This window comes from Mytilus californianus, unplaced genomic scaffold (genome assembly GCF_021869535.1).
Source record: "Mytilus californianus isolate M0D057914Y unplaced genomic scaffold, xbMytCali1.0.p SCAF_11, whole genome shotgun sequence".
Lineage (NCBI taxonomy): Eukaryota > Metazoa > Mollusca > Bivalvia > Mytilida > Mytilidae > Mytilus > Mytilus californianus.
The window spans coordinates 60848821-60873771 of NW_026262593.1; the positions used below are offsets into that span (position 1 = coordinate 60848821).

Sequence of the window (24951 nt, forward strand, 5' to 3'; positions counted from 1 at the left end):
ACATGTGTTAAACAGGGGTTGTCCAGTGAAGTTGTGTCTGAGACTTTATTTACTGTAAATTCAGAAATTATTGCGTGCATTTATTATTGCGATTTTGCCATTTTAGACTAAAATGCGATTTTAATTTTGGCGATATTGAGAAAAATCCTGTTTAATTCATATAAAGAATTTCAAAATGCGAGTTTAAATTATTGCGATTATAACCCTGTCGCATTTTTCGCGATAATAAAAACATCGCAAGAATTTCTGTTTTTGAGCGTAGTTACAATCTGATGAGTCAAACTATTTTCGGCATATTTTTACAGTTTGTTCTTTTGTTTTGCCGTATAAGCATTGAGGTGAGAGTTGCGCCTTCAAAAACATATTTTGTTACATCACATGCTTTATATTCCTGCCCCATACCAAAGGTTTGTACACCAATTATTGTTTTTGTAGTCATTTTAAGATTAAACTAGGCAATTAGTGCTCATAATTTGGATAATGTCACTCCCTATAATCTTGGGTGCTTTATATCTTACTATATGGTATGGGATTTGCACATTGTGGAAAGCCGCATGAAGGTCTGTATTTATTTACACCCTTTTTCTTCGGTAAATATAGTTGTCTCATTTTCAACCATTCCATATCTCCTTATTTTTACCTTAAAATAATGCAGAATTTAAAGGAATGAATCAAATGGTATTTTAATATATATCAATCAGTTAGGGAAAATTTGATTAATTTAACCAAATGTAACAATGGGGGCCTCGGTGGCCGAGTGGTCTAAGTAATTACTACTGCAATCACTAGCCAGTCAACACTGAGGTTGTGAGTTCGAACCCCGCTCGTGCGGGTGCACTCGACTCCAATCTTAAGAGAGGGACGAAAGATACCAGAGGGACAGTCAAACTCATAGATCGAAAACAAACTGACAACGCCATGGCCAAAAATAAAAAGACAAACAGACAAATAATATTACAGATGACAAGGATTGTCAGTTTTCCTATCGAAGGTCGGTGGTTTTCCCCGGCTTCCCCTGCTTCCCCGGCTTCTTCCACCAATAAAAACTGGCAACCACGAAATAGCGGTGCTTAAAAGTGGCGTTAAAACACCAAAAATAAAAAAAAATCAAACCAAAGGTAATAACAACTGTCCATAACATAATCCAAATAAATATTGTCCTCACAAACACGGAACATATTGTCAAGGAATGAAACCAAAATAACAGGCAAATTCCCGTATGTCCCATATAAGAAATGTCCCTTGTTTGTCAATAATCAAAATTTATTTATACTAGGTTTCAGTCTCTTTCCCTTATAACACAAGTCTAAAAGTGTATAAGTTATATTTCCATTTCATTAAAAAAGTCAAAAGTAAACTGACACGAGAAAACTACATAACATGTGTCACATATATACACCAACATTCTATGTTTTTATCAAGAAAATGGACCGTATATTTTTCAATTGTCACTAATGTTTAATAAATTGGCTATGCTAAGAAAAAATAAAGTAACACATTTTGAAATGTAAAAATATTTAAACAATGTGTGTCAAGCTCCAATGAAAACATTGAATCATCTCTTTTCAATTTTCAGATGGACTCCATTTAGTGGTCTGGTAATGAAACCTTTTTGAAGAGGCATTGGTATCTGTAAATAAAAATAAAAATAAAGAGAGCACTGCAATTGTTTTCCTTTATTTATCAGTTTTTATTGATTGACTGGTTATTCAAAAATTCGTTATTGCCCATAGGTAAAATATAAGTATTCTTAAACTTATGGTTGTGTCAAGTTTCACGATTCTTCCATCTCGGGATACTACGATTATTTATAAAACATTTGTACTTTTTCGAAAATTTACAAAATTAAAATTTTAAATACTAAAATATCATAACTGGTAAACAATTAAAAACATATATTTACTTTCATCGTTTTCTTTATAAATAAGAAATGATGAAAGAATGAGAATACAATCAAAATAATGAGTGTGTGAAAGGAGATATCTAAATCTTTTGCAACAATATAAAGTACAAAACAGCTTTTGATCACCCCCGGTTTTTGGTTGGGTTCGTGTTGCTCATTGTTTAATTTTTCTATGTTTTGTATGGTATACTGTTGTTTGTCTTTTAAACGATTTTCCATTGAATTGTCAGTTCTTTTTCGACTAAGGAATTGGAATAGCCCTTTAATATCTTTTATTTTTATTTTAGGTCATAAGATGACTCAAAAGCGTTTTTTCCCCTAAAATATCAATTTGGTCAAATGTTAATTTTATTGTCCATGTGACTGTCAAATTTGAATATCAATCACATGTCGTTGTATATTTTTCTTACTTAGTTATCTAAATGTTCTTCTATAATATTTACCGGAAAAAACCTCGTGGTTGTATATAATAATGTAAGTTTTAAGATTAAAATTAAATAGAGAAAATATGAATTGTTGCGAAATTGTTTTACATTGTTCAAATTTAAATTCATAATCAATGTCCAATCTGTAATCTATGATAATGTTGAATTAAACATGTTGCATTTTTTTTTTCGTTTATCGTAGGTTAAGCTATCACTGAATCTAACAGAAGGAAAATTCATTTTTAAATTCAATTAACCTGAGGCTTATCGTCAGGTTAACCGTTAGAAATGAATAAAAGAATGAAAATATAAAGGTGAAAGAAAATAGAACAAATTCTATTTTTAAAACAGATATTAGACACTTTAAGATTGGAGCAAATATTTTTTATGTCTGTTTTATCATATTTAAATGGCCTAAATTTGACGTCAAAAGTCTGACAATTCTGAAAATGGAGCACACGCACTTGTCTCTAACAAATATACTTGTATACCGTTAATTAACTTGTTACGGTATATAGATTATTTTCAAAAAGACAAGTGCCTGTAAAATAAAGATAGCATAACATATATGCAATGCAACACGTAAATTAGAGGCTCTAAAGAGCCTGTGTCGCTCACCTGTATCTTCAACAGATGCCATGTTTTAGTAAAAATCATCATTAAAGGGGAATAACAGAATTAAGAGTTAACTGACAATTTCAGCCTGCTGATCAAATTTATCTTTTTATCTATTATAGTTTTCAAGATAATAGACAAAAAACACCAAAAAACAATAAATAATAAAAATTATCATTAAAGGGCAACTACTCTAATAAAGAGTCAAATGAAGATTTCAACCATGATAGCGTATTTGTAGATCTCATCTTGTTGATCATTTTTGCTATTTGAAGTTTCTATCCATCTATTATAGTTTTCAAGATAATAGACAAAAAATGGGGAAAATCTTCACTAAAGGGCAATAACTTAAATAAGGAGTCGACCAACTACTGTACTTCAATCGTACTGACTTATTTGTAGATCTTATCCTGCTGATCTATTTTGCTATTTAAAATTTCTATCTATCTTTTAAATTTTCCAAGACAATAAGCAAACACGCAAAAAATGGGAAAATCGTTATTTAAAGGGCAATAACTTCAATAAGGTGTCGACTAACAGTTACAATTATTTGACTTATTTGTAGATATTGTCCTGTTGATAATTTTTGTTATTAAAAGTTTCTTTCTATCTATTATTATCTTCGAGATAATTGGAAAAAATGAAAAAAAAAAAATGTAAAATTCGTCTTTTAAGGGCAATAACTCAAATAAGAAGTCGTCTGACAGTTTTGATGTAAATAAACATTAGGTAGATCTCAACATGCTGAACGTTTTTGTCCCTTTAGATTTTCTCTTTCTCCTAACGATTTTCAAGATAATAGCCAAACATTGCATTTTATCCCATATGTTCTATCTTTAGTCATATCGGACATGTTGGTCGGCAGTCGGAGTCATCTGACACATTTTAAACTATATACCCCAATGATGATTGGGCCACGTTTGGTGTCAATTAGCTCAGTAGTTTCAAAGTAGCAAATTTTGCAAATGTTAACGGACACCGATTGACAACGAAGACGGACGCCGGACGTCAAGTTATGAGAAAAACTCACTTCGCCCTTTCGGCCAGATGAGCTAAAATGATACAAAAACGATTTTAAAGCAGGGAAGGAATGACAACGATAACTACATGTAAGTGTGCAAAATCACAGACAAAGTCTTCATCTCACTTTAACTGACGTTTTGATTTGGCATTCAAACTGTTTTGATTCGAACGCCCCTGATGATTCTTGTTTAGACGCAAAGCTCGTCTGGTGTACCACTTTTATAAACCTTATATCGTTTACCGACCTTAACATTTAACATTTTAACTCATTACCAGATGTGACATATGTACAATGCCGTGGTTGTTGAATGCAAATCATAATAATTGGACGAGTTGACCACTTGATTTTCTCGGGGTAGGCAGGTGGATTTTAAAAAGAATAAAATAGCCTTGTAAGAACTTTGCACAAGACAGGATAAAAATGAATATTCTGCTACACAAAATGCAGGAAACAAATGTATACAATAGTGAAAATAAAAAAATAAGTATGAGTAGCAATAGATAAAAATAAATGAAAATCCGGAAGTATCCTTCTGCCCTTCTCAAGATATCAAATGGTCGTCTCTTAAATATATAGGTGAACATCATCAACCCTTTCATAGATAGCACTTGAACAAAATAAAAAAATGTACAATAAGGAGATTTTTTTTTTTTAACTTTTAATTCCATATCTATTTGAAATGGACTTTGATTAATGTGTATTAGCAACGGATTGATCTTTTGAGTTAAGCCAATTGCAACTGGTTTTTACAGTTTGTGCTGTAACACCACTATCCCAAGTTAGGATTCACAAACTTGTTAAATCCCGCAACATTCTTTAAGAGCCTGAAATGCAACAGTTGCCGTTGGTTCATGTCTGTCATATTTGTTTTTCTTAAATTGTTTTGTTATAAATAAGGCCGTTAGCTTTCTCAATTGAATTGTATAACATTTTTCATGTCAGAACATTTATAGCCGACTACACGGTATGGGTTTTTCTCATTGTTGAAGGCCGTACGGTTACCTATAATTGCTTACATCCACTTCCTTTGAACTTAAAAAAATAGTTGTCTCATTAGTTTTCATACCACATCTCCTCATTTTTTATACTAATGTTTCCACCTACCTCTGTTTTGGAACAGACTACAAACTTAAAATTCTGCACCGTTGAAATGAGAGCATACTTGGTTTCAATCAAAGCAAGTCTCATACCAATGCAAACACGTGGCCCAAGGCCAAAAGGAAGGAAACTGTACATAGGTCTTGTAGCCTTATTCTCATCTGTAAACCTAAGCAAATATGAATGCATATATCTAGAAACGAGATAAATATCAAACGACAGGTGTATCAGAATAAAAGAGTTGTTGCAAGGGTTCTTACATGCAGAGAGAGTGACACTCTCCCTACACGAGGCATCTGATTTAACGTTCCTATTCTGACCACACGTGGCTGCGTACTTATACACCCCGCACAGACTGCCGGTCGGTAGAGGACAAAAGTGACCATATTTCTATTCCACATTCACCCTTGGGGCTATCCTATCAGTAGTATATACTAATTGTACATATCAATATTAAAACTTCAACTAGTTATAATTATTAATCTATTATATGTTTATTGGGAACAGTGTTAACATATTTTGCAGTTTCCCCCTGTATTCATTGAATCTCACAGGCGACCAGAACAACAAAATCAATTCTTGCTTTCGAAAAGCACAGATTAAACCACAAAAAAGTAAACCAATAGGCAAGTTTTATCTTTTGGAATTAGAAAAAGTTTGAATTCAAATTCCTTAAATAGTTAAGGATGAGTTTCTAATTAAAGAAGACTAGATCATCCAGAGTTTCAAAGTCATTTTACATGTTTATTGAAATAGAACAACTGTTGTAAAAATAAAAAAAAAAGTGTAATGTGATTTAGATTCCCTGCAAGTTAAAATGTAATCTATCCACGATTTTCATATGTGACTGAAAGAGAATCATAATTTCGCAATGAGTTACAGAAACTATTTTTATTTTCTTTTGATGTAGTTAAACTATAGTTTTATTATCGGATTTGTAGATGGTTTTACTTTGCACCCAGCTGGGACACATTACTGCTAGTTTCTTCTACTACAATGTATGTAATTGCTTTTAAATTCTCCACGTCGTGTTCCGACTTCTTGATTTCGACACTGTAAATTTAGAAATGTTTGCAATGTTTCAATTTTTGCGAAAACAAATTCGCATCATAGAAATTGACAACATGGTTTGTATGGAATTGCAATAACTTATCTCGCATTGCTGTACAATATTCAACAATCACAAAAACAGATGAACGCGAAAATTGACGCTTTTACAGTTTTCTGATTATCCTCTTTAAACATGAATCTTAAATATTGAATGAAATCACACTATTGTTATTAAGTGCAACAATTATGACATAGTGTATTTAACGTGATATCGAGACTTGATTTGTTCAACACTGATACTGTTGAAGGATTTTCTAATTTGCCTCAATTGCGAGTTGGTTATTACTGATCGTTAAACCTTTTTATTACACGAAGCTTACTACTGTCTTTAATTGAAGATTGCATGTTAAATGAGTATGAAATTGCATAGCAACCGAAGTACGCTTAATATGTCAATTGACTTGGGTTTATTTTTATATGGAGTTCATGAGACTTTTAATATTGTTTCATGTAGGTTTTTGTGTCTGTCTGTAAGTGTGTAAAATTGTAAGAGATTTTGGAATTTGTAGATTGTTGTATTAAGCATGTTACCTTTCTGGATCAAATTTTTCTGGTTCAGGCCAGTATTTGGGATTCCTGTGCAGTGCAGATATTGGTATTGTTACATCGGTGTCCTTTGGTATAAACATACCATTGACTGTGATATCATTTTTGGCGCGTCTGTTAATCCTGTGTAAAATAAAATATACTGATTAATAAATATATGTTGCATTTATATATCACAGTGAAGCAGACCACTGACCGCACTTAAATTGAGAAAGGTTTGACACCTGACTCACTGATTGACTAAAAACTTCGTTTTTCCCATACTTTGTAGTCAGCCTAGCAAATATGGAACAATGTCGGTATATAAATGTGTAACGAATAAACACAGAAATCGTGTTCGTTTCATTTTAGATGACCTCTTTTGACATAAGTAAAGCAATTGGACAAACCAATACATTAAATGACACTTGCCTGGACCTTTTCCAGCTATATATGCATATTTCAGGCAAATGTGTATAGATACTTGCTTAACTAGCATTTTGCTTAATATCATATGAGCGGGTCTGGATGTGGTCCTCCAATTCTATATTTATAATTTTTTTTAATCCATTTATCTCTATTCTTTATAAATGTAACCTATTATTCTCAGTCTTTTCTTTATATTTTAGCACCTCACTATATTCTCTGTTCTTTATATTTTTGCTAATTTGTCTGTAGTGTATGCCTATTATTCCTTATTCTGTAAACCCCATACACACCTTCGTATGAGTTTCATTCTTTTGACAAACTTTCAATTAAAGAACGGTGTATTGACTAATACAACCTTATACTTTTTGTCCATTTCATTTTTGCATTGATGCACCGGATTTTCACGTATTCGGCGATCAAAAGCAATAAAATAGAGCCTCATTATTTTTTTTTTTGTTATTTGTTTTTTCTTTTTACTTAAGTTTTGTATTGAAATTAGTTATATGATTAACCAATACAAATTAAAAGGTTGTCATTAAACAAATATCAGGTTTTGAAAAATCATACCTTAATAAATTGAAACAAGAATGCCGTCTTAAATGCGGCAAATTAACCGGTTGGATCTTTTTCTTTTAAAAAACACATTTGTGGTATAAATTTACCTTGGTACAGCTGCATACAGACGAAGAACCTCATTTAGGAACATCTCTAGATACTGCATGTTGGGAAGGGAATCATAGGTAGGAGGTCTCTGGAAAAGAAAGATTCAAAAGATACCAAGGGGACATTCTTAGCTGTTAATGATGTTCCCTCCTCTTGTCAGATATTCGGAATTCACTAGTTTTATCCATGTAGTGCCAAAAATCATTTTGCTCGCTAACCCTTACTTTTCTCTTCATAATTTTTTACATATAGTTTAAAAGGCCATTTTTGAAAATCCTGTAAAATCCCTGTGATTTTTTCGTAGTTTTTGAAGGATAAAAGGTGCCAGTGTTTAATGTTTAAAAAATCTAAAGAGAATCATTTCTAGCAAATTTTTCAATTGCTTATATCTCGAAAATAAGGACACATACACTTCAATTTATTCTGCATCTCTAGTTCTGTTATTTATATACTACCAATTTATAACAGTCTTTTAAAAAGCTTGTTATTTCGAAACAGAGTAGCGAACATCCTTAAGTGAAACAAACTGACAACGACATGGGGGAAAACGAAAGCAACAAAATGACAAATAAGTCCGCAAATTACTAAATAGAAACTTGAAACTTAGCAACAAGAACCCTACAAAATAACGGGTATGGTTTTAAAGCTCCGGAAAGGTCCTGCTCCACATGTCGCACCCGTCATGTTGCGTATGGTAAGTACATATAAGACGATAAGTATATAATGATAGAGATAAAAATAGAATGTTAAGGGAATATATTGTAATTTTATTGATTGAATTCTTTTATCAATAGTACGTTGTAATTCGAAATACATTTTCATTTATTTATTGAAAAGTTAGTGACAGGAAGTATACATGTAAAGAAATTATATCTAAAATAAAAAAAAAAAAAAAGACCTATGAAATACAGGAACGAGAGAAAACAAAAGATTTGTTTGAAGATGTCTAACAGCACTTGAAACTTCTGTGGAAATATTTAAGAGGGTTATCTATGTTTTTACGATCCACTTATCAGTTTCGTATACTTTCTGCTTACGATAACTTGAATTTATTCAAACATACCGAAACAAGTTTTACATTAAAGGTTCTTTCCTCACGTGGAAATTACAGACAATAATTACATGGACTTAACTTTTTAGTAGTTCCTACAAATTATTTTCACTCAATGTATTCTGGGAAGAGCTTTGTTTGGGAATTTTAGGATGTGCCTTCTTCTTAAGTATGTTAATTACCGTTCTTAATTTTAATTTACTTAGTAGAAAACATATGTATATTTTAAAATGTGTACAAGCCTCTCATATGTGATGGCAAGGAGTTTTAATGCAACTGACTTGTAAAGAGGGGGTTGGTCCGAAATGTAAAGTTTTAATCCACGAGCTTCAATTAGGAAGATATGAAAACCAAAAATGTATTAAATGTATAAAGCAGTACACCAATGTTTGGATCTTCGATCATTTTCAACTGTTGCATATGCATTGTAGCGACTTGTTTTGAAAGGTATCGGTAAAGGAAACAGTGAGTTTACGGAAGAGGCCATCTTTAAACAGCAGTGTATTCAATCAGTATTCTCGAATACATGGTATTGTACATATTGAATCAAACAGAGGCTTCGAAAGTTAAAACCTTCAAGCACAAAATTGCAGTATGTTTTCTAAGAAAGCAAATAATATTTGATTTTTGTTTCTTGAAGCAGCTTATTTTTTTGCTAATACTCTACACTTTCTTTTTCGTGAATAATGGTTTGTATTCCTTTCTGACCGGCCAATTGTTCGATCATACAATACGTTCACTATACTGGAATGAAATCTTCATACCTTTTCCAGTTCATTATCGATTTCAGTAAATAGTCTTTCTTGCATGTCTGGATGTAAGGCCAACAGATAGGCGGCAAACGATAGGGTGTTCATTGTTGTATCGTACCCAGCTCCAAAGAATACCATAGAATTCGCCAATATTTCATTTTCATTCATTCCTTCAAACATTAGAAATGGTATTGTTAAAGAATTTTTATTCGTAGATTCATTCTCTATACTTTTTACTGATTTGTGGAAAAGTTATTTGTTGACGAGATATAGATAAATTACCCTTCAGGAGCACCTGACATGACCCCCGGTTTTTGTGGGGTTCGTGATGCTAAGTCTTTAGTATTTTGATGTTGTGTTTTGTTTACTGTTATTTGTTTGTTGGTTGGTTTATCGTCTTTTATCATTGTGTTGTCAGTTTGTTTTCGATGTATGAGTTTGAATGCCTCTTTGGTATCACTCGCCTTCCCTTATCAATTAAATCAATCTAAATTTAATATAATAGAAACTAGCAAACACGTAATCCATGAGAATTTGTACTACGTGAAAAAATTCTTATTTTCAGTAGTATAAAAAAGATGAGTTGATCCTTCTGAGGTATGTCAATGAATTCATATATGAGGTATGCATTTAAACATTATTATATACATTATGTAAATATTTCATGACTTTTTTTTAAATGCAAAGGGCCTCAATGATTTCTCGAAATTTAGCCATTTAGTTAATATACAATAAGAAGGAAATGTTTTATTTTTAGGGACGAAATGTTCATTCCCTATTGATAATTTTCCTTACGTCTTGTTTTAAAGGTTTTGTTGTACTTGTAGAAATCTAATTATAAACAAATTAATACATCCCATTTACGGTAAAGCTGTTCATAAAACTCAATGTACAATCAAATTAAATAAAGGCAACAGTAGTATACTGCTGTTCGAAATTCATAAATCGATTGAGAAAAAACAAATCCGGGTTACAAACTAAAACTGAGGGAAACACATCAAATATAAGAGGAGAACAAAGACACAACAGAAACACTAAATGCAACACACACAGAAACGAACTATAAGATAACAATAGCCATTTTGCTGACTTGGTACAGGACATTTTAAGAAAAAATGGTGGGTTGAACCTGGTTTTGTGGCTAGCCAAACCTCCCGCTTTAATGGGGGTAAAATTATCCATTAGTCCGTTGAATAAACATTTTCTTAAAGGCTATCAACCTAACATTGTAGTAAAATCGTGGAATATATGTTTCATTATTTTCAATTTTTCTATACTTTACTAAAATGTTTTGCTAAGTTATTAAGTAAACATTTGTGGTGCTCCTCAAGTCGATACATATATCATGGCACTTCAAGAGGTTATGCTTTTATCAGACTGCTTATGGCGTCTTTAAACTTGATCTGTTGGACGTGTACTGATTTATATTTGGTCTTGGGAAGACTGCTTTGTTTATTATTTCAAATTAGGCGCATTAATAACTACGATCATAACTCTCGGCATTATTTGTCTTTTGTCCTTTAGTTAATGTTTGGTGCTTTGCGTCGAGCTGATGGGTCATTCCCTTTCCAACATATTTTAAAGTGTATCTCCGTGTTGAAGGTCGTACTTTGACCTATAATTGTTTACTTTTTACACATTGTGACTTGGATGGTTAGTTGTCTCATTGGCACTCATACCACATCTTCTTATTTATATCTAATGTTGTGTTGATAAACCATTGTCCTACGTTAGGGTAAGGTTGAGCACTAATAAACATGTTTAATCCTGCCACATGCCTTATACACATCTTCTAAGCCAAAAACCAGTAGTTCAGTGAATGATGTCTGTAAAAATTGGTTTTTGTATAAAGTCATTTGTTTCAATCATGTCATTAGTTTTCTCTGTTGTTTTGTTTAACATGTTGTTGTCCTGGATCTTTTATATTTTACTATTTGGTATGACCATATTTACGATGACCATAAGGCGTTGACATCCTCCTCATTTTGATCCCATAAACAATGTTTATTTTTGAATGTAGGCGCACACAAACGCAAAAGCACTTTAAAGGCCAGGTTTTTAATACCTCTGTTTTTGTACTCAGCAAAGTCAAGTCCTCCCAACTCATCAATCTTCCCATTTTCTGTCTTTATTTCTTTTTCTTTATGAGAGTTCAACATCAATTGAATAAAATCTTTGAAATTATTCTGAAACCAGAAAGAGCATTGCTCGTGGATTTTGACTTCTTAAAGAAAACAATAAAATCATTAGATCACAAGACGCAGATAACTTAAGAAATCTATAATATATATCAAATATTTTTTTGTCAGGTTAAGATAATTGAAAAACATACTAAAATATGACAATACAAATTTAAAGGAAGTTGTCTTAGCAATCTTAAGCCAATTAGTTAAACTAATACAACCCAAGGTCGTGCAAAAGTAAAGCATCAACACAAAATCCACCTGTTAGGTTTCACTCTCTCGGTGCACTGAAATTTTTTCTTCAGTTGTTGTTGTCTTTCAGTAACCATTATGATTTCAAAATGCATGACTGATGTCGCAAAGCGTCAAAAATGCTAATTATGACAACAGAACCGGTATAAGTATCTTTAGATGAGGTATTGCATGTAATTCAAGTAACTGTCCATTTCTATAGCAAGAACAGGACCGGGTCTGGACCTGCGTCGCTGCATACAGTTGATTAAGAAAAATGTATACAAGAGCCTAACTGACCATTATCAGACCAAATATTCGAATCATTCCCTTCAATAGGCGGCAAGAAAGATTTGACGAAAATTTTCCTTGTTCAATGACTGGTTTCAAAACTACCGACAAACAAGAAGTAGATACACGGCAGATGTTAAAATTACTTACTCGCTACAACTAAACATTATCAAGCTGCAGACCAAATAATGAATTATTCCCTTTCATAAAAGCCAAGAAAACTTTGACGAAAGTTTCCTTCTGGACGGCCGGACGGAGTCGAACGGTTATTAGACCTGCTTCCGCCTTCAGCGATGCAGGTAAAATGTATATTATGATCCAGATAATTAATGATAATTCAAAATATATAAGAGCAAAGCAACAATCTGAAGAGCATAATTTCTTACTTCTTACTTACATTGGTATTTGACTTTCTTTCTGCTACTAACTGCTGTACTATATTTCTGAAAAACTCCTCAGAACCCTCCCCGAACACTGGAGCCTTGAACAGGGTTCCCATCAGATTTTTCAAGAATGGAAAAATCACTAAATATTAATGATTGTTAATATCAGTTATGGGTTAAAGAAATATTTATATAAAGCATCAATCATGTTAACTCTATATTTTTACTGTAAATCGTTCCAAAAAACTATGTTACCTGTGTTAAGTAAGATGTTCAAGAGAATGAAATTTTAATGCTGCTATTGCAGTTTTTTTATTGGCACTTTTTAAAATTTTAGGAAGGATATACATTCTCAATGCAAAACCAAGCAGAGATTATTAAAGTTACATCATGAAGTTATCATACATGTTTCTTCGTAATCTTTAATCTTAATCTTCTTAGTATTTATTGCAATTTTCTTTGCAAATATACTGTATTATTTTAATCGGAACAAGTACGGAACAAACATGACTACTAATGTGTAACGTGCCTTTCCTGTATTGCTATTTTGTGTATAAGAGTCCAATTAAATTTATAAATAAAACTGAGGTAAATTTCGATACAAACGAACATATTTAGGAATATCACTACATGATACAAATATCTGATTTTTCAAATATATTATACATAATAATAATGGCGAATATTTATCATATTACACTATTTCAAAGAGGAGAAAAGAAAATAGAACTCCTGTTCATGACCATTCATTTGCATGTAGTGCAAATATTCAATGAAAGATTTACTAGAACAATAGTATAAAGAAACATCACTTACTAACTATCAGGAAATATGGTTTTACAACTTCGGCTGGGAGTGCTTTCTTTGCATTCGTAACAAAGTCGTTGTCTGGTTCTTTTTGAGAGTTTACTTGAAGACCAAAGGCAGTGCTTGCAATAACATCCAATGTAAAACCACCAAAGACTCTGAAATTTTTCAAATAAAATGTGTATATCTTACACATAAAGTTATGAACAGCACATCTTTAAAGTAATCAACGAATGTATATCAAAAAACATTTAAAAAATTACAAAAGAAAATGCGTATTTTTTTTTTTTTTTAGAAGAATGTCCATTTTTTCGGTTATTTTTTAAAATTTTTTATTTAGAAGAATGTCCATTTGTTCGGATATTTTTTAATCTTTTTTAGAAGAATGTCCATTTGTTCGGTTATTTTTTTATTTTATTTAGAAGAATGTCCATTTGTTCAGTTATTATTTTTTTTTTAGAAGAATGTCTATTTGTTTGGTTATTTTTTTAAATTTTATTTGAGTTATTCTATACTGCTCGCTAAAAGGATCATTCTTTGTGTTAAGGATGTTCGCTTGCCATGTTTTGGAATTTTTGTCAGATTTTCGGAATCCTCTGATTTTATCCGTTTGAATGCTTTTAAAAATTTTGCCCGTTAACCTCTTTTCGTAATTTTATTACACATAATTTAAAAAGCCATATTTGAAGTTTAGAGAGAATAATATCCCGCCAAATTTTCAATGGCTTATATCTCGAAAACAAGCACACGAACCCTAGGAATAAAACTGTCCAAATTGGTTCTAGGGTAGAACTGTCAAACATTTTTCTCTGGTAAAATAGACCGAAATGACTTAAATAAGGGCGGTTCTCTGATTATGATTTAGAACAGGAACAGTTAGCTGGATTTTCCCTGCAAGTCACAATTTAGACTAGAAGGATAAATTGTAAAAAATAATATTACAACCTTTTTGCAATATTTGTTGTTTGCATTGTTTATTGTTTTTAGCACAAATAAGGCAATTGGGTTTCTCTTTTGAATTGAATCTCCTTTTGTCATGCTGTAACCTTTTATTATAGCTTACTAAATGGTATGGGCCATCCTCGCCCTGTGGTCTCTGGTGGATAGTTATAATCATGGGAATTATTCCACATTTTCTTACTTATCTAGTGCTTTCAAATAACTTCAAAAAGAATAGTTATAGAATAGAGAATGGAAACGGAGAATGTGTCAAAGGGAGAACAACCCGACCGAAGAGCAGAAAATAGCTCAAAGCCACCAATTGGTTTTCAACGCAGCGAGAAAACCCCGCACCCGGAGACGGGCTTCAGCTGGCCCCCTAAACCATAATATATACTAGTATAGAACATACTTACTCTGTCATTTCTACACTTTCATTTTGTTCCATTTTACCATTGATATTATTTACGAGATCATCACAGCATCGCAGTATCATTGGAAGCATCTAGTAAATACAGAGCAAAAAGTTAAATCACAAAAATACTGAACTCCGAGGAAAATTCAAAACGGAAAGTCCTTAATCAAATGGCAAAATCAAAAGCACAAACACATCAAACGAATGGACAACAACTGTCATATTCCTGACATGGTACAGGCATTTTCTTATGTAGAAAATGGTGGATTGAGCCTGGTTTTATAGCGCTAAACCTCTCACATGTATGACAGTCGCATCAAATTTCATTATATTGACAACGATGCGTGAATAAAACAAACAGACATGATAGGAAAAAATGTAGAATAGGGGTACATTAGTCAACACCGTGTCACAATCTTAATCACAGCAAAAACAAACAAATATTTAACAAAGAAGCACAAAAAGCATATATTACATTTAACAACATCGTTCATTGCTTACTTATTTTTGTATTTTATTTATGTATGCCAAAACAACCCATATAGGATCGAGGGATTTTAAGCTCTGGGGCCGAATATTTACCTAGTAGGTTTGATGGAAGGGAATATTTACCTAGTAGGTTTGATGGAAGGGAATATTTACTTAGTAGGTTTGATGGAAGGGAATATTTACCTAGTAGGTTTGATGGAAGGAAATAAAGTAAACTTACGGAATTATAAATAGGTACTGTGTCAATAGTATTATTGTAAAATCTATTTTAGTTTTAAGTGCGGATCCAGGATGTTGATAAACGGGCACACCGTCAAGACAACGTTAAGAATGGGACTTGTTAGGATTGTATGCAATAACCTTAAATGTTCATCGTGTAGCTCCATAAAAGGAAGGGGTCCCTTAAACCCTAAATTAACCTCGGTGAACTTCTTTTTATCAGTTTCATCTGTTGCAGAAAACCATTTGATTATATTAACGCTTAACGGTGTGGCAAAGAACTTCTATCAAAATCACGTTATTTCATTTGTTAATTATATGCAGAAGCTTCAGGTATTAAATAATTATAAAAGAATGGTCAAATTTGGCGTCGAATCGGAAACTAAATCACATATCAGACCTGGACGTATATGAATTTAAACATACAGTCTTTAATTTTCCCGATGTAAACGTTGGTGTCATAGTACTTCTAATAAACTTCCAGTGGTCATCTTCTGCTGCTGTTATCATACTGTTCAACAAATCATCCGTCTTTAAAATTACCTACAACATAAATATTACTTTAACCAATACAAAGTAAACAATTTAACACCCTTAAGGCTTTACAGTGACTTAGGGGTATTGAGCTTTGACCCCCAGTAAAAAGAAATATAATTTATGTAATTCCGGTATATGTGATGAATTTCATTATTTCTTTTGCTGTTTTCAAATTGCACGAAAGAAAATTATTTCTTCAAAGTAAATTTTCACATTATAGATACACATAGGATATGGGGTATCCATCCATGACATAGTTCAAATATCATGTCAATTTTCTCACTGTTTAATACTAAAAATAAATCAGTTATAAAAAACTGTGTTCATTCATTAAGTGTATCAATAAAAAAGTTAATCCCTCCATGTAAACGTAAAGCTTTATATTTAGTTTAACCGTTTGTTATAAAGTTGTACTTCATTTTACATTATCGTATTGCATCTGTTTACCATGACCTATTGTATTTGTATTTATATTGTGATTGTACTTTCTCTGTAAACTTGTATTTTGTTTTTTTAGAGAATAAAGTATCTATCTCTTTTAAACACAATTAATTTTTAATTTGTTTATGTTTTCTCCAAAGCATACATTTCATGTCCTACCCTTTTTAATGTTAACTATTTAATACGTTTACTAGACGTATACATTTTGCAAATAAACAATTGTAGTTTTAAATAACAAAATTACAACTTGCACCCCAAAGAAAATTAAAAATAAACCCGTTTAACCTATCGATTAACCATGTGGTCGACTGTCGTATCCAACCAAAGAATTTCTTAGGCTAAACACAATTTACAACTTACCACACGATTAGTAAATGTTTGATACTCTTTGATAAATATTTCTTTAATCAGATCTGTATCTGTAACTAATAGTACAGGAATAGTTCCGTTATATACTCTGCAAAATAACGTCAAATGTACATGTACTGTTATATAAAATGATTGATTGATTGTTGGTTGCTTAACGTCCATTGGTAAATATTTAATGCATGTTCAGAACGAGAACAAATATATAGAATAAATAAATATATAAATACTTAAATCGCTGAGTGTCTATTAATTGTAAAACAAGAATATGTGTTCATAGAACACATTTCCCCTCCCACACTCTCGAAAATTCACGTTTCATTTAACCGTAGAATCTAGGTCAAAACGATAATTCTGCATACATTCTTAAAGTTTACTTCAAATAGCCACGTATACATGTAAATGTAATAAGTTTCAAAAAAGAGGGGCAAAAGATACTAGAGGGACAGTCAAACGCATAGGTCGAAAATAAACTGACAACGTCATTGCAAAAAAAATTAAAAAGGCAAACAGACAAATAATAGTACACAAGACACAACATAGAAAACTAGAGACTAAGCAACACGAACCCCACCAAAAACTGGGGGTGATCTCAGGTACTTCGGAAGGGTGACGCGCGTTTCGTCTACATAAGACTCATCAGTGACGCTCAGATCAAAATAGTTATGAAGCCAAACAAGTACAAAGTTGAAGAGCATTGAGGACCCAAAATTTCAAAAAGTTGTGCCAAATACGGCTAAGGTAATCTATGCCTGGGATAAGAAAGTCCTTAGTATTTCGAAAAATTCATACTTTTGTGAACAGGAAATTTATAAAATGACCACATAATTGATATTCATGTCAACACGGAAGTGCTGACTACTGGGCTGGTGATACCCTCGGGGACGAAACGTCTACCAGCAGTGGCATCGACCCTGCGGTGTAAATAGTTATCAAAGTACCAGGATTATAATTTATATACCAGATTTCATTGCCTGTATACCCACCTATGTCCTATTGAATAATATTTTAAACATACATTTTAGTATTGTCAAACCAAGCTGGTGTTCAATGAGCTAGTGTAAAAGAGGGGCGAAAGATACCAGACGGACAGTCAAACTCATAGATCGAAAATAAACTGACAACGTCATGGCAAAAAAATAAAAAGACAAACAGACAAATAATAGTACACAAGACACAACATAGAAAACTAAACCAAAACTTTAACCCGATACGAGACGGACGGACGAACAGACACAAAGACCAGAAAACATAATGCCCCTATACTATCTTGGCCAAGACGAACACATATATTAATTGTACATTTTTGTAATAAAAATAATACATGATGCTACATGACCTATGTAAGTCTTGTAGTGTACTTGTAATGCCGGGTTGCTGTCTTCTTTACGTTTATTTCATACACCTTTAATCAATATATTAAAAAAAGTCTTCCAGTATTGACAAATTGTATCCTATATTCAGGCATGTGCAAAATTAATGAAACCACTATTCTGAATTCTATCATGGGTAGGTATTATTTTAGCATAATCTAATATTCATGTGTAATATAATGTAACCACAACTCTATATTCGTTTGCAAGTTTGATCTAAACATAATATCTCCAAGTAAAATCAAAATGTATGCATCTTTATCCACATGTAAATTTAATGTAAACAGAACTTTATATTCATGTGTAAGTTCACCCGATTCTAGAATTATACACGTATTAAAGTTTATATATAAGCTCTATACTCATGTGTAAATAGCTTAACAGCTATTTTAATTACAACTTTTTCTTTTAAAACTGGATAATACACGTTTTAAAACGTTATACATTTTTTTAACGTACCCAACTACACTGCCATACTTTGGAACTAAGTCTTGGTCAGTTTTGGACATTCCCTACAAGACAGTACGATAATAATTGATACAGATTTATTCTTTTGAAATTTATTAAAAGTATTTCATGTAATGGAGAGCATAATAAGTAATGAACATTCCATCAAATAAATAAAATGTTGTTATGAAATAAATATGGTAAGTTGACACCATTTTACTGTTTTCGTTCCTGGACTAGCTTCTACAGTCAGTTAAAGTAAAGTTTACGGACGCCATCACGAGTTGGTTGAGTGATCGTTATGGAATATCCGTTTCACAGATGATAGCGGCTAAGTTCCAATTGTCGTAACTACAATCCCGTCCCCATCTGCATTAGAATTATCACCGGGTTTTTACCAACATGAGCAACACGACGGGTGCTATATGTGGAGCAGGATCTGCTTACCCTTTCAGAGCACCTGATATCACATCCAGTTTTTGGTGGGGTTCATGTTGCTCAGTCTTTAGCATTCTATGTTTTGTTTTGTGTACCGTTGTTTGTCTGTTTGTCTTTTCTTTTTAGCCATGGCGTTGTCAGTTTGTTTCTGACTTAATGAGTTTGAATGTCCCTTTGGTATCTTTCGCCTCTCTTTTATAAGAACTCATTTTGCATCTTATTTCGAATCACTCAATGCAATTTTACTGATTAAATAAACAACCTAAAAGAAATTCCTCACAAATAAAAATGATAATCAAGTAGAATGGAGTCACTAATGATGTAAGAACCATAAGAAGCACCTATAACTGTTTACAGTACATGATGTAATTAAGATGTAATTTAGAAAAGGTGATCTAAATAATAATCAGCTAAAGATGATAATTAAAAAAACTATTTGCGATTCCAAGAAAGTGGTACATTTAAACTCAGGATATTTTAACCTTGATGTATGTGTTTTGTTAATTGTAGGCCAATATGAGGCCTTATTGTATTGTACATCAAAGATTACAAAGTCATCTTTTCGAAAGATTTATTGAAATAGATTTACATTAATCCTGTTTTCTGTCCTTAATTTTACAAAACGAATGCAGGTTATCACTGTTTTATTTGTAAATGAAAAACACGGCGGTTGCAACTAGTGGAGCATGAACTACTTACCTTTCCGAAGGAATCTAAAGGTTTTGTGAAGACTTAGTGTTTGGTATTATTAATCGTCATTTCGTTGTTTTTCTTTTTGGTCAATGTGTTGTCTTTTTTTATTTGACTTACTGGGATGTTTGATTGCATACTTTTTTTTTACCTTCTCATTTGAGTTTACCCATCACATTTTTTTATCCATAAAAGTATAGAGACTTCAAGCAACAAGTGCAGTAAAAAATGTCTAAAATCATTTTAGTAAATCTTGTGAAATATTACAACTTTTTCGTTATGTGAAAAATGTTACCATTCATGAAAAGATGTCTTAAACCAAGAATGCACACATGTTCGTGCTACGCATACTCGATGGTGTAGATGGGGGTTTACAGAATAGAGAATAATGGGCGAAAAGTATAAAGACTAGAAAAAAATTGCCTAAAAAATTAAAGAATACAGAAATGACGAACCCCCCATACTCATATGTTTGTGACAGATCCAAAACAGGACACACACACGTTCCAACTCATCATATATGCTGCTGTCCACATATGAAGTCAGTCTGTACTGAAGTATTGGAGAAGTGTGTGAAGAAAAATTTGCAGTTCATTTAGCACAATGAAAATTATATTATCGGCAAACAAGGAGTCTGTATCTAACCGAAAAGTAAATACACGTTACAACTCACTACTCTCAAGCTGCTGACCAAACAATTTTTATGAATACTTTATATTTAGAAATTAACGAGGAAAGTGTGACGAAAATATGTGTTATACGAACGAACGGACAAGGTCTTTTTGGACTATCGCCCACTAGAAGAATGAGTGTGTAATATGTTCAACCGAAATCCTCACTTATAAATAGGTATTACACAGAATAATAACATACGAATTTTAAAAGCCCAATAAGGTTCATATATTACCTATGGATTTATTACATGTATATTACCTTTACTGCCAAGTCTTTAATGCTACCAAGGAAAGGGAATGGTGTTGGTCCTGGAACTCCTAGCCTTCTCCATAAAGTATGTTTCCATAATGTATATCTGGTGAAGAAAAATGTAATTGAAATGAAATAGAGTGTTTTACAATTATTTCTATTGCCGTGTTAACACTTGATACATTCTATTTAGGTTTAAAGGAAACATGAAAAAAACAGGAGAAATTATTGTGATATGATGTTAGTACGAATTCTCTAAAACGAATTTCTAATAAATATATACTCATTGGTGCTCGCCCATTATATCATTCAATTTATACTGACATGTCAAACAAGAAACTACACGGTTTCTTGGTTGGGATCTCGACCGTTTTCAACATCCTTAAACAATTACAATAGTAGGGGTAGGGAACGACCACTTGGGACTTATCTTACCTTTCATGCAACTCGCCTTGACATGACAGACAATTAAACATGGCTGGGGTGTGGGCGTCTAAAAAATTTCCAAAATATTTGAACATTTTCATAAAGAAGAGAGAGTGGTTGACCCTAGGGGGACGAACCCTGCATATTATTCAATTTATTTGGTATGAGAAAAAAAGTTATTGTCTAGAGATTGACGTCTCAACATGTTATTTGCTTTATGTTTGACCATTCCTAAAATGACAGGGGGTTGTGATAACCTCTTAGGACCCCCTTCCTATATATCATGCAAGGCATGTTGGATAGCCAAACAAGAAAATATATTGTTTAGGGGTCGGGATGCGAACCATATTCTAAAAAATATTTCGAATGATTCTGTAGTAGAACCAATCAGATCCTCCCAAATTATACTTTCAAATTCCTCAAACCCTAAATGTTTTGCTGAAGAAGGAGAAGAAAAACCTCCTTTTGGAGCCTATATAATGAATTTTGAAACGGAAATTGTTTAATCTGACATTTATTATTTCTACCTTTGTTATATAATATATATATAGATACAGAGTAAACAAATGCTATAAAACACGTAGTTAGTAAAATATCATCTCTTAAAATAGTGTTCAGATTTCAAATATCAAGGACTGATGTTATTTCATTTTAGATACATTAAATAGTTGGTCAGATTTGCATTATTTCTGTCTGTTATCAACCACAGAATTCTATGACATAACGCTTTGTCCGGTCGGTCTTCAATCGAGATTAGGGTTGCAAACTCGGACTTCTGTTAAACTGAATTTAAATGTGCGTATCGCTGTGTGTTTGTTTATTCCACATTCGCATGAGTAAAGGGGGAGGGTTGAGATCTTTGTTAGTCTTTATTTAATTTTGGTTCATTTATATATTTCAGAGTTTTGTGTGGCGTCCATTTCTCTGAAAAAGTATACATTGTTGTTAAGAAGCCTGATTAAACAAGCCTCCGGGTGCGGAATTTTTCTTGTCGTGTTGAAGACCCATCGGTGGCCCTGTGCCGTTTTCAGCTCTTTGGTCGGGTTATTGTCTTTTTGACACATCCATTGTTTCCGTTCTCAAGTCTATTTTATTTGGCAATCAAAGTTATTACCAGTCGCACTCATAAGTTAACAATAAGCGCAAAAATATATATATTACGGCAAATTATAAATTATTTTTATACGTGAATGCATGTATAATTGTTGCAACATAGTACTTTCATTTCCCAATGGACGTCGAAATTCCTGTCCTGTAGGTTGAAATTTGTAATACTAAAAATTTGCCTAAAATTCCCCTTCAGTTGTAATACCTTATTTATGCTAAAATTCCCCTTCAGTTGTAATACCATATTTATGCTAACTAAATAGTGGTAACAATTCAAAGTGATCTAAAAATACAAAGAAAAAAAAGAAAAAAAAACACTAACGATTTGGCATTAAAAAATGAAAAAGAAAAACTTACAAATAGAGTGTAAGAATGAACAGAAGAATTGAGATTATCCATGAAGAGATATTTACCAGACCAAGAACTTCCATGTCTACAATGTTATAAATAAATCTCTATTCGTCAACATTGACAAGTATTTAACAGATCGGGAACACTACCTTATATGGATATGTTCAAGACTCAATTGATTATGATACACAGGTAATTAAAATCTTTAAATCACGTTTGTGTTTTGATACGATACTCGCAATTAAGATCTAATTTGTCAACCTCAGCGTCGAGTATATACCATTTCGTAGCACGTCTAATACCTATTCAAATAAGTATGGTGAAATAAAAAGGTTAAAAAACAGGTCGTGTAAATATATGTGTGTCCTAGATCACAGACATTTTTATTGATTTCAGTACTTCCGTAACTGTAACTGTACATGTCTACAAATTGAGTCTTTGAAAGCTACACGGATTAGGTACATTACCAAATATTGACTTAGTAAGCGTACTGAAAATTAAACTTTAACTAAAAATGTTCTGTTGTGTTGAATTTTTTACATTGAATCGGAACGGTTACTCCCGTTAAAGAGGCACTAATACACACATAACAAGTAATTATAATCTAAAAGTTCGAAATAATTGATCGAAAATGCAAAAAAAAAAAAACGATGCCGTTTGGTCCACTAACAACAGAGATAATTGCGTGTAAAATTCAACTATGTTTACCTTAGGAAAATCCAATGAACGCTTCTTCCGGAAACAGTACTAAAAATAAATCTACCGGAAGTGACGCACACTTGGTCACTTCTTCTCATCTAAACGTTGATGAATATTGAACTTTCTGTTGATCGTGGATTATAAAAAGCACTTCCAAATATTTTTTATTGAGTCGAGAATAAATATTGTTTATATTTACATCTACGTGAAGTTGCAGAACAACTTGACAAAATATGACGGTAGGGCTTCTTATCTCTGTAATAAAAATTTCAAGTTTAAAAACCGGGTATTCACAATACCTTTTTAATAATGGTTAGTATCAAACTATAAAGTACATCAATTTATAAACAACAGGTGGCATGTCTGCATGGCTAAGTTGTTAATTACCTGAGTAGAGGGATAATAGCTACTGATTACCCTGTTTGATCTTTATTACTCTACAGGATGTTTAATGAGTCAAAGTATGGACTGTTTTAATTACCAGGATCAATTTTGTTATTACTTTATTACTTTAAAGGGGCATTAGCTGTCAAAATTATGCTCACCGATTTGACTCAAATTCTCATATTTGATTTATAACAAACTAAAACGTATTTCCAAGAGGGGCGAAAGATACCAGAGGGACAGTCAAACTCATAGATCGAAAATAAACTGACAACGCCATGGCTAAAAAATAAAAAAAAGACAAACAGACAAATAATAGTACACAAGACATAACATAGAAAACTTAAGACTAAGCAACATGAACCCCACCAAAAACTGGGGTGATCTCAGGTGCCCCGGAAGGGTAAACAGATCCTGCTCCACATGTGGCATCCGTCGTGTTGCTCATGTTATTACAAATCCGGTAAATAGTCTAATTCGGTAGGTCACATTCGTGGTATAAAAAGGGAGTGGATTGTAATTACGACATAAGGAACATATCCGATATCATCTGTGAAACGGTTATTCCATAACGGTCAACCAACTCGTGATGGCGTCCGTAAAATTTACAAAGGGATGATTTCAACTTCACCATTTGGAACTCTTGGTTTAATAGCTTCCTTGTGAGCAGCAATCCTCTATCAACGAAATCATGATAGGAAACACAAGCCCGGAAATATCGTATCAATTGGGAGATATATACTCCGTATGCAGGCGCTGCGGGTGGTTGCTACATAGAAATGGAAAGTTCACAATAGGGAAGCTGAAATTATCTCTTTTGTCGTAAAGTTTTGTTTTCAACCGACCCTCGTTGTCAACTTCTAGATGTAAGTCAAGATATGAGGCAGACTTAACTGTATCTGTTGTATCCTTTATCTCTAGTTCGATGAGATAAATGCGTTCAACATAGTCACCAAATTTTGAATTATTTAGTGAGAGAACATCATCTATATAGCGGAAAGTAAAGTTAAAGGATATTGCTAACTTCTTATCTTTCTTCTTAAAGAAGTTCCTGTATGAAGTCATCCTCATGATAATAAAAAAACAAGTCTGCAAGAAGAGGAGCACAATTGGTTCCCATTTGAATGCCGACAGTCTGTTGAAAAACACGTTCTCCAAACGTAACAAATATGTTGTCAATCAAGAAATCAAGCATCTTGATAATGTCAGTTTCAGA

The 24951-nt window shown here is 32.6% G+C and overlaps 1 protein-coding gene across 3 annotated transcripts; it reads right to left on the reverse strand.

The window, feature by feature from the left end:
* Positions 1-1307: 1307 nt before the first annotated feature.
* On the reverse strand, positions 1308-23464 carry LOC127720457 (cytochrome P450 3A24-like). Of its 3 annotated transcripts, XM_052227041.1 has the most exons (15): positions 23361-23462; positions 22659-22734; positions 20778-20874; positions 18729-18781; positions 16891-16987; positions 15979-16095; positions 14846-14934; positions 13500-13648; positions 12698-12825; positions 11661-11781; positions 9608-9765; positions 7792-7880; positions 6707-6844; positions 5072-5234; positions 1308-1630 (listed from the first exon to the last, which is right to left on the reverse strand). In XM_052227041.1, exons 2-15 carry the CDS (start codon positions 22730-22732, stop codon positions 1556-1558), a joined length of 1548 nt encoding a protein of 515 aa, XP_052083001.1. In that variant the 5' UTR covers positions 22733-22734; positions 23361-23462; the 3' UTR covers positions 1308-1555. The 3 variants fall into 3 exon arrangements, with proteins under 3 accessions (XP_052083001.1, XP_052083000.1, XP_052083002.1); XM_052227040.1 differs by lacking the exon at positions 22659-22734 and having other exon boundaries at positions 23361-23464; XM_052227042.1 differs by lacking the exons at positions 22659-22734; positions 23361-23462 and adding an exon at positions 22507-22524.
* Between the last annotated feature and the right edge of the window lie 1487 nt (positions 23465-24951).